At 32.2% G+C, this 23,106-nt stretch overlaps 2 protein-coding genes across 2 annotated transcripts; both read right to left on the bottom strand.

Moving 5' to 3' along the window:
- Positions 1-4,120: 4,120 nt before the first annotated feature.
- On the bottom strand, positions 4,121-7,634 carry LOC129291706 (cytochrome c oxidase subunit 5b-1, mitochondrial-like). Its single transcript, XM_054929193.1, has 6 exons — positions 7,342-7,634; positions 7,153-7,238; positions 6,971-7,021; positions 5,544-5,610; positions 5,361-5,440; positions 4,121-4,492 (listed from the first exon to the last, which is right to left on the bottom strand). Exons 1-6 carry the CDS (start codon positions 7,493-7,495, stop codon positions 4,430-4,432), a joined length of 501 nt encoding a protein of 166 aa, XP_054785168.1. The 5' UTR covers positions 7,496-7,634; the 3' UTR covers positions 4,121-4,429.
- A 5,079-nt stretch (positions 7,635-12,713) lies between these two features.
- Positions 12,714-16,380, bottom strand: LOC129291705 (protein DUF642 L-GALACTONO-1,4-LACTONE-RESPONSIVE GENE 2-like). The gene is made up of 3 exons (XM_054929192.1): positions 16,287-16,380; positions 14,892-15,404; positions 12,714-13,758 (listed from the first exon to the last, which is right to left on the bottom strand). The coding sequence occupies exons 1-3, from the start codon at positions 16,354-16,356 to the stop codon at positions 13,223-13,225; spliced, it is 1,119 nt and encodes a 372-aa protein (XP_054785167.1). The 5' UTR covers positions 16,357-16,380; the 3' UTR covers positions 12,714-13,222.
- Positions 16,381-23,106: the final 6,726 nt, after the last annotated feature.

Genomic DNA, 23,106 nt, shown 5'->3' with positions numbered 1-23,106 from the left:
TTTATATTTTTTTATGAAAAAAATATCTATAGCCAACAAAGTAAAAGTTTGAAAAATTTGCAAGGGACTTCATGGCCATCGAGGCTTTATAGCTTTCTGTGCGGAAAAATGGAAAATTCAAAATTTTCATTGGGCAATAATTTTTAAATTGATGCTAAAGTTTGATTAAAATGGCTTCGTGTGCTTTTGTATTTGCAAAATTACTTCCCAGTTTAAAAAAGGTTTTCTAGATTTAGGATCAACTTGACACAACTCGATTATTGCGTCTTAATTTTTATAGTAATTTTACTCAACATAACTCAATTAATATAATTTTATAATTTAATAAATTGCAAAGAATCAGTTATGTTGAGTCAAAAATCATGGATTAGATAAAGTTTAAGGACTAGAAAATATATTATCCTTTCAAAATATTATTAGAATGTTTTATTACCTTCAAACATTCATGAAATCAGTTTCAATGCTTATCATACTGATAAGCACTAAGAGCTCATCACTTCTAAACTGTATAGATATGACTTTCATGATCTAAATTTATAGTTTTTCAATAGGTGTTTTTTAAATGTTTTTTAAAAAAAACCTAACAGTTAAAAGATTATCTTTATTTTAGATTCTATATCTATTAATATTATTTTTTAAAAAAAATAGAAATAAAAAGCTGTAAATCTTGATCATTTAAATTAGATCTAAACAGTCCAGAGGTGATGAACTCTCGATGACATTCAAACTGGTTCCAAATATCCATGTGATAATTTTATAATTAAAATCTAATCTGAGATTGATAAAATATGCTTTTCCTACTATAAATTTTTTTTTAGAGAAAGATTAAAATAAATAAACGAAGTAACAAAATAAATAAATAAATTCCAAAAGTTTCATAAAAGCAGGTTCGAGTTAAAAGAAGGAATAGAAGAGAATAAGCATTTAAAAAACTCATTAATCAACAAAAGAAGGTTGTAGTTGAATCTCCCTATGCATTATAGATTTAATAATCTATAGTCCTTACAACATAAATAGAATTAACTTTCAGTGAGCTGTAAAGTGGGGTTGATTTTGACATAAGATTATAAAAGGAAGTGGCTCCATATTTCAGTTTAAGAATGATAAAGATAGATAGGTGGAACATACTTAAAAAAAAAATGGTTATTCGTCTGCAAAAATAATTGTTGGTAAATCTCTGTTACTATTTCTTTTACAAAAATACAATTTAACGTTATAAGAAATCTATTATTTTAAATTAATAATATGACGAATTTTTAAATTTTTATTGATAGGTATAAAAAAATTTTAACTTAACGACATGTCGTGATTAAATTTTATAAAATTTTTAATTTTATAATATGACTGAAGTGTTTAATGAAGGAAAATATAAAAAGTTTTATATAGTTTAATTCAATTTTTTTTCATTCATCTCTTACTGCTAAAACAATGTGAGATGGTGATAAATAATTTAATTGAAGTAACAATTTATTATTGGTAAGTTTGTCACCCGAGCCTTTGAATCTATTCTGTTCGGATTCGAATTACCTAATTTAGATTTATTACTTTATTGTGCTTATAAATAATTTTCTTAAAGAGAAAAGCATTTGGGAAAACACTTTAATGAAAGTAATAATATTAAGTTGTCATTTCAGTATGTTCATTGCATTGTATGCTTTTGTGTCATTCCATCATTTCCTTTGGCAAAAGAAGAGGAGGTTGGTGGAAATTTCTATGTGAAATTTAACATTATTATTATTCATTAAAAAATGTTTATATTTAGAGGAGAATTTTAACAAAGAGCCTTGATCATATTTATTTAAATTTAAATTTTTTAAATTTTACTGCAGTTCAAAAGTATTGACTTGTTATTAAATTTTTGAAAGAACTGACAAAATTGCCCCGCATTTGAATTAATACTCCCTCCATTAACAAATATAAAGTATTTTTTGAGTAGTTGTATGTTTAGAAATATAAGATTTTTTAATTTTTTTAGGTGTAATCATTGCCTTTTTTTCAAAAGTGCTCATATTGATAATGACTTTATATTTATTGTAAGGTGATTAATAGGAATAAATATAAAAAGATAGAGTTAGTTTGAAAGTAGGTAACTATTTTATTGGAGGGGTGAGATTCAATTAAAAATACCTTATATTTTTAATGAAGAGAGTATTATAACTTTCCTATTTCACTTATTAATTTACTTACAAAATGTTGTTCATTGCCTTACTTACTTGTTTTTATTTTATATGTTTAAATCATCTTAAGACACTTTATTAATTATTATACTACATGTTATTCACTTACTTACGAACTGATATTTATTACTCCACTTCACTTGTTCATTGTCAAATTTTTACTTAATTTTATTTCAAGAAAATAAACTAATGAAATAGGATAATTAATAATATTTTATAAATAAATGGACAAGTAAAATAAGAAAATAAATAGGTGAAATATGACAATTTTGATATCAATTTAAATGAAGGATAATTTTGTTATTTTTTTTATAAATTTAATATTAAATCAATATTTCTAAAATGTAATGAAATTTTAAAAAGTTAGAGATTTTAAATTTAAATAAGTTTGGTTCAAAAATATTTATTGAAATTCCTCCTATATTTAGTGTGGAACCCTATCTGTGCAATCAAAAATATCATTATCATTATTATATGTTTTTTTTTTTGGTTTTACTTACTTTTTGGCGTGTGCCATTCGCTCCCAACCACCATTTTTGTTCTCTCTCTCTCCCCCTCCCCCTCTCCTTTGACCTCTTGACTTTTACCTGGAAACATATGTCATTTCTTTTCCTCTTTTCTTTGCTTTTGTTTTCAGCCGCAACATATCTCTGTTTAAAAAAAAAAAAAAAACAGAAAGCAAGCTAAGCATTGCTTCTACAAAGTCTCCAATTTCCTAAGCGAAGGGTATTGTCTTGCAACAGCCTCTTATATTATTAGGAGGCATGTACTGGCCATGCAAACTTCTACCAGCAAAGGAAGCCCAAAAAAATCTGCACACCTATTCCCTTCACAACAAACATGAGTAACATCTAACTGCCAGTCAAAAGTGAACAGATCTCCTTCACTAAGCCCACTATGAGCATTAGGAAGCACCGTCTCCTGGGATAGTAAATGGACAGCCATCACACAATCTACGACCCCACGCCATATGAAGACCATCAATCGCATTGCCCAAAGCTCAGCTTGCGGAATTGCACTGCCCAATATTACTACAGCTTCCATGTTCATTGCGCAAGAGACAACCCGCACCAGCTAAGCCATTAGTATTTTTAACAGCACCATCACAGTTTAACGTCATCCAGCCCGCAAGGAGGTTTACGCCAAGAGATCTGCTAGTGCCATTACCTTGAGTTTGTCTTAAAGCATCCCTGACTGTGAGTGCCCATCAGCCAACATCCTTGTTTCCCTCACCAGATGATAGCTTTGTGTAGACACCTGTTGAAAAATGAACCTATTCCTTGCTTCCCATAGCTTCCATCAGGTGAGGCCAAAGATAGAAGACCATTCTGAACTCATACCATTATCAGAAGAGATACCCATAAGGTTATGTACCAACCAGTCACCAGATGAGTAATCTCCTTCGGGAAAGAAGAGTTCTCCAAACTTCGCGTGCCAGTGGACAATGCCTCAGGACATGATTGATATCTTCATTGCTGCTCCACATCTGGTACAGTTGCTGTTATTTGAGAAGTGCCGCCTAACCCGTTCAAAGCCGCAACATCACTGCATTCGTTATTTGGCCCATATTTTCATTCCGTATGACATTGGAACGTAAATGTACAAGGATTCCAGGCCTCCAGTGCTTGTAGAAAGCTTGGTCAGAGTCCCAATTTTTTTTGGGCTGAGTTAAAATTTTCATAAACTAACTAGGATTCCCATAAATTTGAAGACACAAATATCGGTTTATTTAGGTGGTCACAAACTCTTATCCACAAATTCTCTTTATAACATTCATCTTTGAAACTTTTTTTTTTTTTTTTTGCATACGCATACAAATGCAAGCTGAACCATCCAAATATAATCCGCCAATTGATCCCTCGCATGTGCATATCAAAGTTGAACTATTACTCAAGTGTATACATACTTTACACATCATCAATTTATTTCAAATTTCTGTAACGGAACCTGGAAGCTTTTCTTTTAATTATTATTTTAAGCAACTTTTATACAAAAAGAAAAGAAATCAGAGAGTCGCTATCGTTATTAAGGTTAACCAACAGGAATGATGACAACTCCAGCAAATGACCAGACTGCGTCTAAATAATCACAAATTTTCTACGTCAAAATTTGCAAGAGCATCAAAACAATGTATAATCCAATTAAAAGCAAACAACATTAATGCTTCCGGTATTTTAAAGACTCGAGTGTATGCTAGACAAAGTCTCTTCATCTGTCCAAAATTTATTCAAGAAAAATTTGCAGGCTTAAAATCAATGATGGTCGTCGTCATCGCCATGTCCATCAGGTGGACCACCGGGTCCAACCACTTCAAGCTGTTAAAACGTGACGTTCATTAATCAGTGCCGGTCTGTAGTAAAATCCCCTTGTAATGTAATATGATGTATTGATGATCCTACTAAATCTATGTAATGGGGACCAAATGGTAATCAACGTCAACCAAATGACCAACGTTAAATAAAGATGTTAACATGCTTTGACAATTGACTAGTCTCTCATATTCCACATTAAGTGATCAAGAATGTCTGATAATTCTTGATGGATCAAGAATCACATTAAACGTAGAGGAATATACATGCAGATATGCTGAAGCTGATTCTATCATAATTACTATTGGAGAACCAAAAACTTGACAGCCAATATAGTTCAAACTAGTCCAAAGTAATCAGATTGCGGAGATACTCCCTCCGGTCTTATATAGTAGTCACCTTCTAGAAGAACTATATGGTCCTGAGCATACGTTACAAGAGTGTGCAGCATTAATTTCTTTTTTTCAAAGTATACTTTTTTTCCAATTTCCAATGAGGAGATAGAGCATGTTTGCTTTTTAAACTTATGGTATTTATTAGAGTTAAAAATGAAAATCAAAGCAATTTTTAGACAATTTCAATTATGTAACCAACTTTTATTGGTTTCCCCGTGAGTTAGTTCTAACTGACTTGCAATAGGTACCGGAGTGGGTATTAATTAGAAAAACTATATCTAAATTCAAATTTCATGGGAGCAGCCTCAACCCATGCAATTCATGACAAGGAGGGCTCTTGAACAAGTGTCTCTAAACAAATAGGTAGCTTTAAATCTATAAACTTAAATGCACAGGCATGTAAGTCAAACCTGATCGTGTAATGCTGCTACATATGGGGAAAAAAGGTAAACATATAGTAGATGGAACTCTCAACTTACCACAAAATACTGTGAACACACTGGACATTCATGAGGCTTGTCTTTCTCCAGCCAAAACCAGACAACATCATGCTCATCCTCTGCAGTGAAAAAGTCATTCACCTCAATGTCATAACTGAAGTATGATCATTTTCATTGAAGAAGCTCGCACACAAGACGTATCTAAAGATTAAAAGTACCCACCGCCTTCACCTCCAGGGCATCCAACTATCCTTTTGTCATAGTATGACTTAACAACAGCAGGTGCTTCCTATGAACCAAAATAACAATGAGATTAATATAGATGGAACATGTTTACAACATAACACTACATATACCAGGAGGAAAAGGTGAATATGAACCAAACATAGATAAATGTAACTTTACCACTCAGAGGCAAGTTTTTTGAAGGAAAAAAAATTCAAAAAATAAGGAAGCATGAATGTTATATCTGGAACCTATGTCAATCAAATGAAAAATGGATCTTATCAAGCTTAAATGTGACAAGTAGAATAAATGATCAGAAAGGCACAAAGAGCAATAGTACTTAGAGTCCATCTGAGACAAAATGACCCAAGTGAATGTGATACTTCAATACAGGAGAATGAAAGATGATTTTCCGTCCCAAAATCTATGTCACAATGCAACAACTCTATGTTATGTTTATAACTCTTTCTTTGTTAGAAGCCTTTATTCACTGTTCCTCTTTCTCAGCCATAGTAAAGATCCTCATACTTCGTTTTATTTTACAAGGGGGTTATTATGTCCATTGTAAATTGCTTCAAAGGAAGATCATACTGATGTTATAAGCAGTTTAGGTTCAAAAATCAGTAAATATCTATATTTTAATCCATTATTTATGTTACTTCCTTTATCTTCCTTCCACTTCCCCATACTCCTTCCATTTCTATATATAAGGAAAAAAAAAAAAAAAACTGTATTACACAGTTTAAGAAAGTTGGTTGATCATACTAATTATGTCTGAAAGTAAAAAAATCAGACTAAAATGCTCCATGTTAATTAATATAAGCATGTATTAATTATTTCTCGTTAATGTAAATTATGAGGGGTAATTTAGAAAATGTGTAATAAATGCTTATTGAAATAGATGGTTTTGCTTATATTGAAAAAAAAAACAAGTAAAAAGTGATAGTTTCTCTTATAAATAGAAATGGAGAGAGTATTCCATACATCGAAACAAACAAATTAGTCATCATTTTCAACATCAATACTATTCAAAGTTAGTTATTTAACTTAAGCAGGGATGAGGAGCCACAAAATGGTGGTACTTAATTTTATGTCAATAGCTATGCATTATCTGGCTGCGTAGCGCCTGCTATGGTATACATTAAGAAAATAAAAAAATCGATAGAAGGATTGAATTTGACATAAAAAATATGTTGGCATTTTGAAAATCAAATCAAGGCTGCCTTAATTAATATGCATATCAAATATAACATTTTGATAAAATTAAATACGAATTAATAGGTTTTAATACACAATATTAAGATATTCTGATAGTTTTTATTTATTTTCTCATGTTTCTCTCTGGCTACAAAATAAGCGACAACACGCAACTACAAAACCAGTATTGGTCTTTCGAAAAATTTTAAATATATTAGAAGACTGACCTTTGTGCCAAAAGGACCTTCAGGATAGTTTATATCCAGAAGCATTTTTCCCTGATAGAAGTAAACAACTCAGAAACATGAATTATCCTTCAAATACCAAAACTACCCACTCTACGCCAAAACAACGATTCAGAACGATCCATAATCCACACAGAAAACCAGAAAAGCACGAGAGTAGTCACCTGAAGCTCTGCCTCAATCTCCTCGCGCTCATGGCCAGTAGCAATAGGCATTACATCCTCAACCGTCTTCGTGATCGCAGCATCCGCTATTTATAGTGACAAAAAAAAAAAAAAATAAAACAACGCATTATGTCAATCAAGGGATGAATCGCGAAAGAAATTATCAGTAATAAAAGAAAACAAGATTACCAGAACTAAAATGGCGAGGAAGAACACAAGAGCAGGGACGAACAAATGAAGAAGTGTCGATTCCAAATCGAGCAGGCGTGGAAGCAGATCGGGAAGAAGAGGAGGAGAGCGTGGCAAGCGATTTGAGCTGAGAAGCGAAAATTCTTCGCCACATCGTTGGTGAGTCACGCCAGAGATCGAATTCAGCAGTAGCACCGAAATGAATAAAACAAAAAACAAAAACGAAGGGGTGTTTCCGTTTCGTTTTTTCTCTTTGGAAAAGCAAGAAGGGGCGAATCACGACTGTGCGCTAGGCTCAAAGCCTTTGGGTTTGAAAGCGTCATGGACTAGTGGGAGAGGCATGCCCCTATCTGTTTGCCACGTGGCGAGGACCCCCGCTCGTGCTACATTCCAAACTTGTCTTTTGGAGATTGGGCGTTTTCATATCGACCCAACTCTATTGGGCTCTCCCAAAACAACAAGGGCTACTAATTATGGCCCACATCCTCCTCGTTAGATGAGGAAAATAAAAGGACGCAAAACCTCTCAATTTCCTTATTATCATTTTTACTCTACTATTCTAATCATAACCATTCATAAAATCTATTACTAAAACCAATTCACTTAAGTTACATTTGGATGTTTGGATTTAAGTTAAAAATATGGATTTAAAATTTCACATTTAAAATTCATAGATTTTAATTTCTTTATTTGGATGATATAAAAAATTTCAAATTATAATATTAAATCACTTGTTTGGATTTAAAAGAGACTTGGACAACGTCAGCAGTCTGTTCCTAAACAAAGTTGATGGTCTAAATGGCTAACTCCTATTGGGACCAAACTGTCAATACCAACTGGGACTGTAGCACTGACGATGACTAAGATTAGATGGTCGACTTTCAGTGGGATCATATCAAAGATGCCATCAAGATTGGATTGCTGACTTCAATAGGGAAGCAATTGAGTTTGGACTAATGGTGACGACTGGTACCAAACAACCCATTTTAATAGAGAGGTGATAGTGTTCGGACTAACGACAATAACTGGGATCAAACAACCCACTTCAACCCAGAGGCGACTGGGTCCAAATTAACGATGACGACTAACACCAGACGACCAACTTCAAGTAGGAGGCGACCAGGACTTGATCATCATTGTCAACTAGGATTTTGCTTGCGGCCAGGATCAAATAACCAACTCCTACAGTGAATGGGTTGATAAATTTGACCAAGATCAAATCATTGACAATCCAATCACGATTAGCACTAGCGATCCAATCTCAATTGTAAAAAGTCATCTAATCCAATCAGCACAGGCTGCCCCAATATTAGTCCGATCCTTGTGGAAGTCAGTCGTCCTATCTCGATCATTATCATCTATCTGGTCCAAGTGAAAGTTGGTCATCCTATCTCGATCATTGCTATCGGTCTAATCCTTATGGAAGTCAGCTGTCCAGTTTGGGTTGTTGTTGTAGGTCCAAACCCAGTAAAAGTTGGTCGTTTAGTCCTAATCTTCACTGTTTCTTAAGTTATAATGGAAGTCAGCTATCCAATCTCAGTCATTATTGGGGTATAATCCTAGTAGAAGTCAGCTCGGTGGAAGTCAAGGGCCTATCCGAGCTATCATTGATGGTCTAATCCTAGTAAAAGTCGGCCGTCCAGTTTGGGCCAATGTAGGCAATTCAATCTCGATGGAAGTCAACCATTTAGTCTGGATTATCACCTGCACTTTGGCCTTTACTAGCATAGGTGGTTTGGTCCTAACAGAAGTCAACAATATGGTCTCGGTTGGCACTTGCAGTGCAGTCTTGGTCGGTAGTGGCAGTCGATTCAGTTCAGTCAACGGTGGTAGTTTTGTTCCCAAGGCTTTAGCAGTCCGATCTAATTACCTTTAGCAGGCCTATCAAACCTTTGTGGATTTAGGTCAAATTATAAAAGAAGTTGAGTTAATATTTGAAATAATAAAGGCTTAAAATGGATTTTAAATTATAAAGAAATTGAGGTATAATTTGAATTTGGATTAGGTTCAATCCAAATCCATACATGTTTAATTACCTAAACAATAAATTTAGCTTAAATCCAAATTCATATATATCCAAACATAGCATTAATGTAGTGATGCTAATGGTAATAATAAGAAAAGTAGAGGGAAAATGATAATTAAAAAATGAAGAAGTTTTACATCTAAAAAAAGAGGTTAATTTATTTCATATAAATTTTTGTATTTCAAAGATAATTCTCTTACCATCAACTCACGATTTATACTTGTAAAAAAACACAACTCATCTCATTTTCACAGCATTTAATGAAATCACCATGTATATCATTTCCTCTCTTAGGATTTTCTTATGGGAGCTTTTGTCTCTCCATTGATAGGAGTTCTTTTTTATGGCATTTGTTCTCTGATGCCTCTCTTGTTGGTTTCTACCATGAAAGGGGCATACAGTGTGAGTGAGTGTGTAATCGAATTTTAGTCTCTTTATGTTAAGGTGTTTTGTTCCCCCCTTCAAAGTGATTATCTTTCATGTGAATGACTCAAGTGATAATAGGTCCTTTTCACACATATGGGGGATTGTTGAAGTAATTGTGTGTGTGTGTCAAAAGAAGAAGTCCCATATTGCCCGCATGAAAAAAGCTCCTAGTGTATAAATGTTGAAAATTGTGCCCTAGGGCTAATTAGTGTATTATGCACATTATTATTTAATAAATTTCTCTTTTGTTATTATAACAATTGCATGTTCAATATAATATCTGTATCCTTGGATAAACTATAGTAATTGTTCTAAATGTCCCTAGTCGGTCATCTATGAGGGATCATAAATGAAACAAGACTACTATGACTTTGATTAATTATAGATATATAAATCAAAGTCATAGGCACTTGAAAGAATACAAGATGCTGGATCGAATCGTTATGAGAAAGTTGCATAGCACAAATCATAAGCCTATCTCATATGTAACTATATCACTAAGCCCTTTGACTTGAGATCATCATGGATTCCTACATGATGACCATTGAACTTTGACCTAGTTAAAAGTCACCTTTGACCGGGTGATCATAAAGGCTATGATTGAGTTTAGTGATATTCATGCAAAGAAATATAAGCAGGCAAGATGAAATTTGTCCCTCACATTAAGTGAGAGATATTATTGGGCCCCTCGATGAGTAAGACTGAGAAAATATATGGCCATGCTACAATGGAAAGGATTTTTCCATTACTACTGTCAGTCCACTTAGAGATTGAGAATGTAATGGTTAGGTAAAGGAGAATGAAAATTTCATGTCTCTTACTAGACCAAAATATTGAGTGACAAAAGGAATGTGATACGGTTGCATGATAGGTTACATCAGATTATCAATTCCCATGTGAATTGGGTAGTTTTAATATCTTGCTAGAGGCCACTTGTGACTTGTGGGCTAATAGCGTAATTAACCTATTGCTAATTTCATATGGGCCTACAAGGTCGCACACAAAAACAGCTCAACTCAAGCTATAATGTTCAAATTCATTGAATCTGAAATATATCTAGATTCAATAAATGTAATATATGGTGAATGAATTATATATATATATTTGAATATTTATTTGATATATATATATATATATATTTATATGAAATATAAAATTCAAAATATAATTTTATATATATATATATATTTGAAATATATATATTCATATGTGTGTGTGTATATCAGCTATATATATAATATATGTATACGATATATAAAATTATATATATATATATATTTGAAATATATATGTATATATATAATCATGTACATATATATAATATAATATGTATATGTGATATATATTATATTATGTTAGTTTTAAATTAAATTTTATATGATAGATTAAATTTAATAACTAACATGATATGAGAGAATATCATGTCAGTTTTATAATTTAAATTTATAAGATAAATTCAAATTAGATATGATATCATGGATTAAATTTATGAGATAAATTTAATTATATTTTCATGAACTTTTTAAATAAAAGATGAAAACCCTTATCAATATACTATATATAAATACGGACATTCTATATGAAGGTACAGAGAGTTAGAAAAGTTCTGACAATAAAAACACTTTGAGAGCCACAAAACACCTTATAGAAAGGAAAAAATAACGTTCAAAGAAGAACGAATGCTGGGAGCTGTTTGAGTTATAGAGCTGTTTGAGTTATAGAGCTGTTCGTGTGGATACTAGTAGAGGGAATAGATCTACATTATTAGTTCCTGAGATCCAAACTCTTGAAGAAAACGTGCACCAAATTTAAAGAATTAAAAGGTAACTCTTCTATCCACCTTGACTTAAACGAGTTCGTTCGGTCTATATTAGGATAGGGACTTTAAAAATTTAATCTTTCGCTGCACCTCCCTATCCAACAATAAATACTAAGAAATAAAATGGGCTAGTAAAATGGGTTCGGAGGAGAAGTGGGTTCGCGAGCATGAAACAGGCTAACTCAGGGTAATCATAATTGAAAACAATCAATTCACCCCTTGAGCAAGTTAAATAGGCAATGAGTTCCTTTTGAAAAAATAAATAATGATTTATTTATATGAGCTCACTAGAAAATCTCAATTTCTAGCTGTTTGGAGTTTGAATTCAAAACTTGGCCATCTCTAGGTTTTAAACCATTTCTCAAACAGATTTTACTAATCAATTTTCATTAGCATTTTATCCCCCCAATGACTCAATGCTTAATGGAAATAATATTCTTGTAATTGAGGTTTAACGGTGCATTAATTCAGTGATTACTGCTCCAACATTCGTCTAGGACCTTGGCCTATATATAGGCATGCACGCGAATAGAACCATTTGCCCAGCTTAAGAGTTTTTGAGCCACTTCTTTCCTCCTCTACTTTGATTGTGATGTGTTCATCTGTCTAAGTTTCTTTCATATTAGTGCTGCTATTTTGTTGCCTTACTTGTGCAGGAAATGCTTGTTTAATCTTGGGGAACTGTTTGTCTGTCGTAATGTGCTGGAATAGTTTTTAAGAGCAGTGTCTTTTGGCACAACTCAAGCAGCTTTTGCTCTCCTATCTACTGCTAATAGTAAAGAAATTTATGGAGAAGAAAGTAACCATATCCAAATATTGGCCAAAAATATACTTCAATTCAAAATGTTTCAACAACTTATCCAGTGGATACATGTACAACTAGTTAATGGAGTTGAATCAATAGTTTATCTTAAATTTCAAGTTCAAACCTTATAATATACAATCATATTAAATAAATATGTCACAAGTATTTTGAAATACCATTAAGATTACCGTTGATAATAATAGTCCCACACAGCGAAGATTCTAATTAGTCTAAACAGAAGGTGGTACCAGATGGTAGAATTTAAAAAAAAAAAAGTATTTCAATAACCTTGCTAATTAATCATTTTCGAAACTTGTCACGTTCATTAAGACCTAAAAAGCATAGATATATGTAAATATAATAAACTTTAAATCGACATCACCACCTTTGCTCCTATTATTACAACAAATCTGTATGTTGGCTGCAACATATATATGTAATTTTGGTTCTATATATCTATTTGCAGCTAGACACGATGCTGCAAGGAGAGAGATAAACTAATAATGAGAGTGGACTTCACCCAAGTGAGCTTCATTTACCCACCGACATGTCCATCTCTGTGCTAAATCTTATTGATGCTGCAACCAAAAGCATTTAGTCCTCTTTCAAATTTTAGTCCTAGTTCAACCCTTTTTTCATAGGAAAGGAAGATACATATACTCACTCACGCGCCACGCTTACATGTTCACTCTCCAGCTCTTTTATTTTCGAAGAAGAGTTTTGATACTGATCGGCCAGTAAGTCGATCTCCTTGGCAGCCCTAAGCATTAATAAGTATATATATGGCTGATGGTTGATGGAATTTTCAAGCCCGTCTTGGATAACGAACGCTGAGCAATCTGATATCATCTATGACAGGACCACACAAAGAGCCAGAGTTGTCACTTTTCATCGTATAAAACGAACTGAAGAACATAATATGCGTACGTGTTGACACAGCCTTGAACCGAAGCTTCCCTCTAACGAACCCTCCTTTGCCCTCGGACTGGTACGGCACCTTCACTGTGTCTCTACTTGCGAATGCCTCTACCACCATCGGTCCTTCGCACTTGTTGCTGGCGTCCCCCACGGCGAAGGTGAGGTCGTAGACCTTTCCGACGATTGTCCTGACCACTTGTGCGATAGCGCTTTCTTTGCCGGCGACGAGTTCGATGGCTCTTTTTCCCGCCGGGACGGTGAAGTGGTCAGAGTCGATGTACTTGACGGCTTTGAGAGATTCGACGATCCATCCTGGTAAAGGACTGTGATCGTCCTCGACGTGAGGTGGAATTAGAACTCCCCAGGATGTGTTGGGCAAAATGAATGGGCCTTCCTCAAAGTTTCCGTTCTTCAACAGATTGGCTGTACCCACAAGGTGAAACAAAAAAATTTAGACAACGTTTTGCACAAGCATGAAAAGACCCGTACTTGAATCTAAATTTCTTACATGTCTACAAACATACATGGTGATGGCAGCCAGGGGTGAGTTGGACTTCTTCTATCTCTATTTCTTTTTTTTTAATAAAATCAGAATTTAATAATATATTAATATTTAATCATTCATGTATTTATTTTATTTGTATTATTATATATGCCTTCCGAACTACAATATAAATTATTATTAATTAATTTATATTTTTTAAAAAAAGTTTGTTAGAGTATTAATTTTTAAAAGAATTTCATATCTTTTCATTACTAACCTTGAGTGGATCAATATATATATAATAGTAGTTGACTTATTCAAAAGTCAAAACACCATCATCAATAATATAATTAGAATATATATATATATATATATATAACCTATTAAATACTCTATTTTTTGGAATCATGAAACTTCTAAAAAATGCCATATATTGTGGCTAGAGGGAGTATATGAGGTTACTTTATTATTACCTTGGTAATATGTAATATTTTCTCATTTTTGTTATTTTTATTGTATTTTTTGGACTTGTCTCAACTTATTAAGTCGGTTGAAAAAGGTTCCAAAATCTATGTATTATATAAAAATTAGTTTTTATTTTCCATTTTCACTAGCTCTCTATTTAATGTCACAATAATAATTTAAACTTCTACTACCTATGAAACAAGTTTTTTTTTTTTGGAAAAGAACCTATGAAACAAGTAAACCTAAAATGAGTATTTTTAAAATAAGTCTTAATTATACCTAAAAAATTTATATTAGGATTCATATTTAGGACAAGGAAAAATGAAAATTAAGATTAATATTTACTATGCATGAAGTGTCAAATCAAAGGGGTGCATTGTTTGTCACGTGTCAAACAAGTGTCGTCACATGTTTCGATTTACTATGTATGTCCTTGTCTTGGTCTAGGTGTAGCTGGACTTTCACGACTCAAATTTTATACCTTTATACTGATATATATATATATATATATATATATTTGTCTCTTAGTAACGTTCTAATTGCTGAGTGTTATGATTGATGAACGATTTGGGTTGTTGGAGAGTGGAGAGAGCAAGATGAAATATACCTGAAGTCCTTCTGGGAGGATAAAGGAGCTTCAAAGCAACCGAATCAATGAGCGGGCCACAAGCCGGGTCCTCCTCAACTCCTGGGTTATGGATCACGATTTCTTCTTCCTGATAGTCCGCTTGGAACCCGTACGCGAAAGACTCGCAGCCGTTGCTCCCGTACATGGTCTGAATCGGAATCATTCCCCAGTCCGCCTTCTCCGTCGTCGGCACCACCGACACGTTGAGCTTCTCCACCTGCGCGCACGTCCTTGACGCGCTAAACGTGAGCGAGTAGAATCCGCCCTTCACCAGCTCCACTTTCTGCTTGATGTAAGCTTCGTTGCCCAGCCGGACAGCGAAGGACCCCTCCGGCACCACCAGCACCATGTCGCCTTGCTTCTGGCCGGATCTGATGTACTCCACGAAACCCTGCGTCGTCCAGTTCGGGATCGCATCGTTCCCCACCACCACTGAACCTCTCAATTGAGACGGCCTTGGACCTTTCTCGAAGTTCCCGTTCGGCAATAAACCTGAACACATATTTAATTTTTTTTTAAAAAAAGTAATTCATCATGTAAAATTATGCATGCATTACTCATCGTAAATAATATTGGGTGTGTTTGCGAGACTAGCTAATTACTTAAATAAAGATATTATTGCCAAGATAACCCTAGAGGACCCGAAAGAGCAAGTCTAATAATTTTTTTTTTAAAAAATAGGAATAATGACAATTAAGTACCTCCTAAAAGATTAATATCAAATCATGATTTTAAAAACAATTGACTATTCTAAGGTTGAAACCTAAAAAGATGAGTACCGTGATGAGGTCCTAGTTTAATATTAATTTTTTATTAGAGTTTTAGTTATCATTCTTCTATACAACATGCAAGAATAAGAGACGGCCTCTTTTGGGAACTAAAAATGAAAAAGTTAAAAATTTTATAATTATAATAAGATGCAGAAATATGGGTGAAGATCTAAAGAGCATTCAGACGTTGCAGGTGCACATGAATAGCAGGAAAAGTCACATGCAAGTACAAAGAAGCGTGTTGTAGACTTCTTTTTCATAAGCTTGCAGCATTATCATGTCATGTCATTAATTATATTATTGCAATGCTAATCTTCACTTCGCAGAAGTATTAAGTACATTAAACAAACACCTGATATACATATATAAATGATCAGTTAATAAGTGCCTACCGCATATGATAGTTATACTTATATACCAATTGATTTACGTCATAATTAGATCCAAAAATGAGAATTTAAATAGAGAGATCTCAGTTTTTTCCCCCCTTCTCACACACACCCCACCAAATTCATGATAGTGAGATGATCGGCCTCTCATTATTACTAAACAGTCAGAAGTTAAAACTACAGAATAGATAGATAGTACGAGGCGAAGAGCTTACCGTCAGAGAGAGACAGAACGGCGTCGTAGCTTGCTAAGAATAATACTAACAACACTTGAAGCTTCTGCATTTTTATCGAAACAAAGAGGGGGGGGGGGGGGGGGAGAAGTGTCGCACGTCGCGATCCAGCGAGGGAGGAGAGCACACTCTTTTATTCGAAACGACTCCAACAATTGCCACTGACTTTGAAGTAATATTACAGGAATGCCACAGCATATATCGTTCTTATTTATAAGTTGTTTTATAAAAAGAGAATGTGGTCTTAATTATAATTTTCCAAAAAAAAAAAATCAATTCTACCCATTGATTTAAGAAAGCATTTGCACACAAAAGAATAACAAACCTTGTTATCATCTTTCTTTAATTAATAAGAGTATAATTAAAAGGTTGAGATATTTTTACCCAAAAAAAACATAATAACTTTTCTTAAAAAATGTAAAAATATTTTAAATATCTTATAAATAGGATGAGAGGAAGTATACTTTTATTGAGAGACATTTGGTTTAACTAGCTGAGAAAATTAAATCAACTCTAAGATATTTGAATCTAAATCATAGAATATACAATCTAGATGGATGGTGGTAATATCCAGGGTTTTCAAGAACTAATAGAATAAATAAATAAAAAGGAGTATGCAAATTAAATGGAACCAAAGAGAGGCTGATAATTGTACAGTGCGAAGGTCACAAGTCTCGCAGACACTGCACGGAGCCAAAATTTTTATTTTATTTGTGGTGTAATAATCATCATTTATTGTTGGGCTCCTTTGGTGAGTAACGAGATTGACCCCAACTTTTGTCCTAGCTCCATTCTTAATTAAAATAAAAACTAAAAAAATAGTGTATATATAAAAATATGAGACTAGTTTCTAGAAAAAAAACTAAAGAAAGAAAGAAAGAAAAAAACAAGACTGATTAATTTTATTTATCAGGTAAAAAGAAATAAAAAACAGAGAGAGAGAGAGAGAGAGAGAGAGAGAGAGAGAGAGAGATCCACGAAATGAAGAACCCATATAGAAGGAAAAAACATTGAAATGAAATTTAGTAAAATTCAAAGCTTAAATTTCGTAAATATATTTTGTGTGTCGGGATATATCTGATTTTCGATTTGGGATAAAAAAAATTGGGAGAGTTGTGAGAAGCTTGAAATTTGAGGCAGAGATTTGGAAGGATATAGAAAAGGCATTGAAAGGCACATGCATTTTGTTCCAAATCCCAAGTAACATCCATTGTCGGTTTGTGGCTCATTGCTTCTTCTTCCGGTATACTATATATACTATAATCTTCTTCTACCTAGTTACGTTATTTCACCATGTTAATTAATTAATAGCTCTGATCTGCTTTTGATGATCCCACGTTCCTCTTGATCCAGCTAGAGAGACAAAGATCACTTATTCGGTGCAGGTTTCATCTGCATTAGTTAATCTTCCCTCTCACTCCCTTTATCTTTTAAGTAAACTTATCACGTGTCTTTGTGTCTTGCTGCATCAACTTTAATGGGTTCTACTACTCATGTCCTAGTGCATTCATGTTCACAGTAATATGTTCATTTTAAATTATAAGATACTTTTAAAAAAGTTTTTTCATCTTGAAATATAAAACACTTCAAATACATTAAGGTTTCATTAAATGCAATAATTTTAATATTATTTTTTTCTCTCTATAATTAATTTTTATCCTTTTTATTTTTAATATATTAAATGATGGGTATTTTTAAAAGTTTATATTTTTGTTTTGGAAAGATAAGGTTGTTAAGTTTATTTAGTAAAGTTTATTGATATGTGAGATTTTGTCTAAAAACATCTTATAATTTGGGACGGAAGGAGTATATTGCATCAACTTTTGATTTTATAAGAAAAATGATAATAAAATCTCTCGAATCATATAAATGACAATTTAGTTAATTCCTTGAAATATCATAATTCCAACTTTTATGTTAATAAATTTTAAATTGAGAAGAAAAGTTTACTTTTTTGACAAATTATAATTTCTTGTTTAATTGTTGTAATTCTTTAAATAAAATTGTTATTTCTTACATAAAAATTATGATTGGAGCTTGTTATTTTAAAAATTTATTTTTTAATAACAGAAATTACATTTGATAAATTATGATTTCTTGTTCAACTTTTACAATTTACACAATAAAAATTATTATTTCTTAAATACAATTTGTGATTGTGGTTTGTTATTTTTAATAAGAATAAAATGATCTAATTATTTTAAAATTTATTAACACAAAAATCCCTAAAATTTTAGTAAAATTATGACATTTTGAGGGATAAGATTGTTACTTATATAATTAGGAAGTTTTATTGTCTTTTTCTCATTTTATAATTTATAGTAATGTTCATTTATCATTTGAAATTTGATTGATTGAAAAAAAATTATCATACATTTTCACTTTTGTTGTATATCACTACACAATCTCCCATGATATTCTAGCTTTAATTAGAAAATTAAATTAAAATGTAAGATAAAATGAATTAATATTGTACACTACCTTGGCCTTTTGGGTCATTTTTTAGACGGCGTGATTGTATACTATATACAGGGAATCCAATTTCATCATGGCATAAATACATTAATGGACTGAAAATGAATATAATATCATATAATTCGCCTCCTGCCTAGTCATAACAGTACTTCTCTCAGTTTCTACTTTCAAATTTTTGCAAGTAATAGCTATATTAATGCTTTTTAGATACAAGGAGTATATATTCTATTGACAATAGGAAGATTAATCTCCAAGGTCAAGTATATATCCAGAGCATATGATAAAGTCTCCTCAGCTATGTTTGTTACATATATATTGGTAGATTAAAAATTGAATCACCAAATCACTCATTTAAGTAGATCTCAATATTCATTTCTGGATAAAAATTGTCTCTTTTTTGAAAGAGTTAAATGGTAAATTATTGGTCTTAAACTATAGGTTTAGGAGTGTATGAGATTTTAAAATTATTTTTAATATAATGTTCCCTTTAACTTTTAAAAATGATGCAATGTTGACTCTATTATTAACAAAAGTTAACTTTAATTATTTATTGATCATAAAATAATAGAAAATGACCTCAAATAAATGTCCTATAGCATTTATTACATTTCCAACAATTACAACAACTAAAATAAATCATCATTGGTTTGGATTACATATCTTATAGGAAAACACTAAACATGAAAATCCTCCTTAAACCTAAGAAAAACTACATAAAATGGTAGATTAGAGGACTAGGAAGTCGGAACTCACCTCAAGTGGTTGCACAACTTGAAAACAACCCCAGGTCGTCAGAAAAGCTTGCCCTAGAAGAGCCACACCAGAGCTCTCTCTCTGATTTTTTCCCTCTCTCTGGCATTCTGTCTAATTTCATAGAATCGGGACACCTTATAACAGTCTCATTTGTGCATGGTTGAGATAGGCAAAATCCTATCCGTGCATAAACACTGTTTATTTAAACGGTCCCATTTTTCCTTGGTTGTGTCCGTGCATGGTTAACCACTGTGTTGTCTTCATCTGTGAATAGTCGAATGTCAAAAGGCCCAATTCTACCCCTTTGAGCCCAATTTAGCCGAATCACTTATCTTGGACCCTAAGCCACATTCTTGTAAGACTATTGGCTCAATTTAAATCATAATTAATTGCCTCCTAAACATGTAATTAACCTCAATCAACCTCAAGTGCGCATTTATTCCTTAATTTCACCCCAAAATGAAATTCAACTCCTAAAATTTAAATCCTCATTTTCCCAATTTATCTCCTAAGCAAAAATTAGGGTGCTATAGTAGAGGCCATATTACACTATTTTAAAAAGTTAAAGGGAAGCATTGTCCCAAAAAAAAAAAATAAAGAAAGAGTTTGATTAGGATCACAAACGCTCGTGGACCTGTAATTTATGGACCAATTTACCATTTAATTCCCTTTTTCATAGAAATACAAAAGGATGACTAGAATTGACCAACCTTTGAATGAAGGTGACCGGAAACATGCATGGCAAAAAAAAATTGTTAAAAAAATGGAATATTTAGGACGAGAAACAGAAAAAGAATAGGGCGGTGGACGAGAACATGGATTAGAATCAAAGGGTGTGAGAGAGCATGAGTGGTGTTACATGTTTGATATTAAACAAGTGGGAAGTATTGGTTCTTATCCCAACAAGCAGCCCATGTGCTCTCAAGGGAATTTCCAGAAAATGTGCCTTAATTAATTCAATTAATCTCCCAACAATACAACATCCATCGTTTAATTTAGTGCCTCGGTGAAGGGAGTGTTAAGAAAGTATGAATTAGGAGAGGGTTCAATATAATTGGATTTTTATGTACCATTAACTAGCAAACAATTGGAAAGCTTTGCATGTTCACACAGATGATTCTGCTCATATATTTGCTTAATTATTGCAGTTTCAATTTCATACATTTGAAGCAATTCTTAATCATTCAATCAACTATATATGGCCCCTTATTTGTATGAAAGTTAATAGATGAAGTATATTATAGAAAAATATATTTGCAAGTTTTTATAGTTTTACTCAATTTTAAATTAAGTCTCTGTAGTTTATTTTATTTTAATCAAGCCTTTATAATTTCATCTATTATATATATTCAATTCTAAAAGTTAAAATTAATGATGAATAATTTTATTTTTTAAAAGGAAAAATGTAAGGATTTTAACTTGTAGAGATTAAAAAAATTTATTGGTTAAACTATAAAGGCTTAATTAAAATAAAATAAACTGTAAAGACCTAATTTAAAATTGAGTAAAATTGTAAGGATCTACAAATATATTTTTTCTTATATTATTTTTACATTGCAAACAGTATGATTTATTATAAATTTTATATCCTTTCATCTCAATTTATAAGAGATTTTTAGATAAAATCACACATGTTAATAAATCTTATTAAATACACTTTGCAACTTTACTTTCTCAAAACAAGAATATAAATTTCTAAAAATATCTTTTATTTAATATTCAATTTGTGAAAGAATATTAAAATTAGCGTGAGTGATAAGGGCTCTCGCCATTTAAGCAATTAATGATTGAGAGTTTGAATTTCAATCCTTTTATATGTAACAACTTAATTGGGAGAGATCTATCCTTTTGTGATGAGCACAAATCCAAAGGGAGGGCCCTTATCAAAAGACAAACATATTAGGTAGAAAAGCCTCTTAAATTTGTGAACTTCATTTCACTTATAAAACTCCCCAATATGAGATTTAAAACAATGTCGTCCCATCAAGAGTCGATATCCTCGGTGGCTTCCTCTTGCCAATCAAGACCCTTCATAAGTAGCCCTTTTCGTGACACGGCCTCTTAATGAAAGCATTAATGTGATGAGTACAAGTTCAAAGGAAAAGCCCCATCATAAAAGATTAGCCTCTAGATAAGAGAGTCTCTTAAATTTATAAATCTCATTCCACTTATGAGGCTCCTCAATATAGGATTCATGACACATTCTCTTACCATGCCTTGGGGGAAATAATATATGTTGTTGGTGGAGTCTGCTCCTTATGCTATTAAGAAAAAGAATATAATGAGAAGAGTAATATTAAAAAAGTATAATTTCTGAAATCTTACTTTTATCAAAGTGTCTTATAGTTTAGGAAGAAGATAGTGTTATATATTGATGATTATATGAATAAATTTTTATTACATTTATTTACTTAGACTGACATGAGAAGTAAGGATTCTCATCCCCTAAACAAAATGACTAGAGATTCAAATCGTAAGTTTTGTGCACAGAGAAAATCTAATTAAGAGAGGCATATCATTTGTCATTCATACTATAGAGAAAGGGAAAATTTTCAAGTCTGGCATAGATCAGCGATGATTAAATCTGTCGTTGCCATACATTTCCTAACTATCACATGCAAGTGATGACCCTTCTTAAAGGGATCTTAGATGAAGTTGAGAAGTTCAGCAGAAAGATTTTATGGAATTAATTTAAAAAAAAATCAAGGAAGATGCATCTTCTTCCCTTTAAAAAAAAAGTAATTAAAAAAAAGGAGGGCTAGGATTTAAAGATCTCTAAAAGCAAAACATGGCTTTTTTTATCAAATTGTATTGTTAGGGCCATTGTTTTAGGAAGTGAACCATTTGGACTATCGATTAGTCAGTGCCTTGATTTGAATCTAAAAAATTATATTTATGGTTGAGCCAGACTAAACTAGAATCAGGCTATCATTGAGCTCAAAGTGAGACTGATTCCAAACTCAATATTTAAAAAACTAAAAAAAATAAAAAAAAGGACCGTACTAAAATCTTACTTCATTTTTCACCCTTTACATGTATATAACACAATTTTGTGATCATTTTCTTGTAAAGATATTAACAGCTCATATGTACAAATGCAAATATTTTTAAATTTAATTATATTTAATTTAACTAAAATTTACTTACATTTAATAAGTTTTAAAGTTATGATTTATAATATTATTGATTTACAGTCATGTTGTTTTGTTTTATATATACAAAAATTATATATATTATGATTTTATTTCTTATATATATTTTTATATATACATTTAATATATATTTTTATTTAATTTTTATGTCATCGGTTCAATTACTAATATAATTAGTTAAATCATAAAAATTGAGACTCACCTACCTTTTCAGTTTAACATCTGATTCTGTATTTAAAACATTAGTTGGGGCTTAATCTCCAAACCAAATAGCTTATGGGAAAAAATAGTGGTTGGGACTTAATACATGTTGGGCCAGTCGGGTCCTATTTTTCATAATTTTGGGCTCATTATTGGCCCAAAAAAATAAGAAAACAAATCCATTCAATTCCATGGAGCTAAAACGAGAGGGTGCCTGCCAA

This window comes from Prosopis cineraria, unplaced genomic scaffold (assembly GCF_029017545.1).
Source record: "Prosopis cineraria cultivar Desert tree isolate PC_DT_omini unplaced genomic scaffold, ASM2901754v1 PC13, whole genome shotgun sequence".
NCBI lineage: Eukaryota > Viridiplantae > Streptophyta > Magnoliopsida > Fabales > Fabaceae > Prosopis > Prosopis cineraria.
The sequence above is the reverse complement of the archived record's forward strand: the minus strand, read 5'-3'. Positions and strand labels throughout refer to the sequence as shown.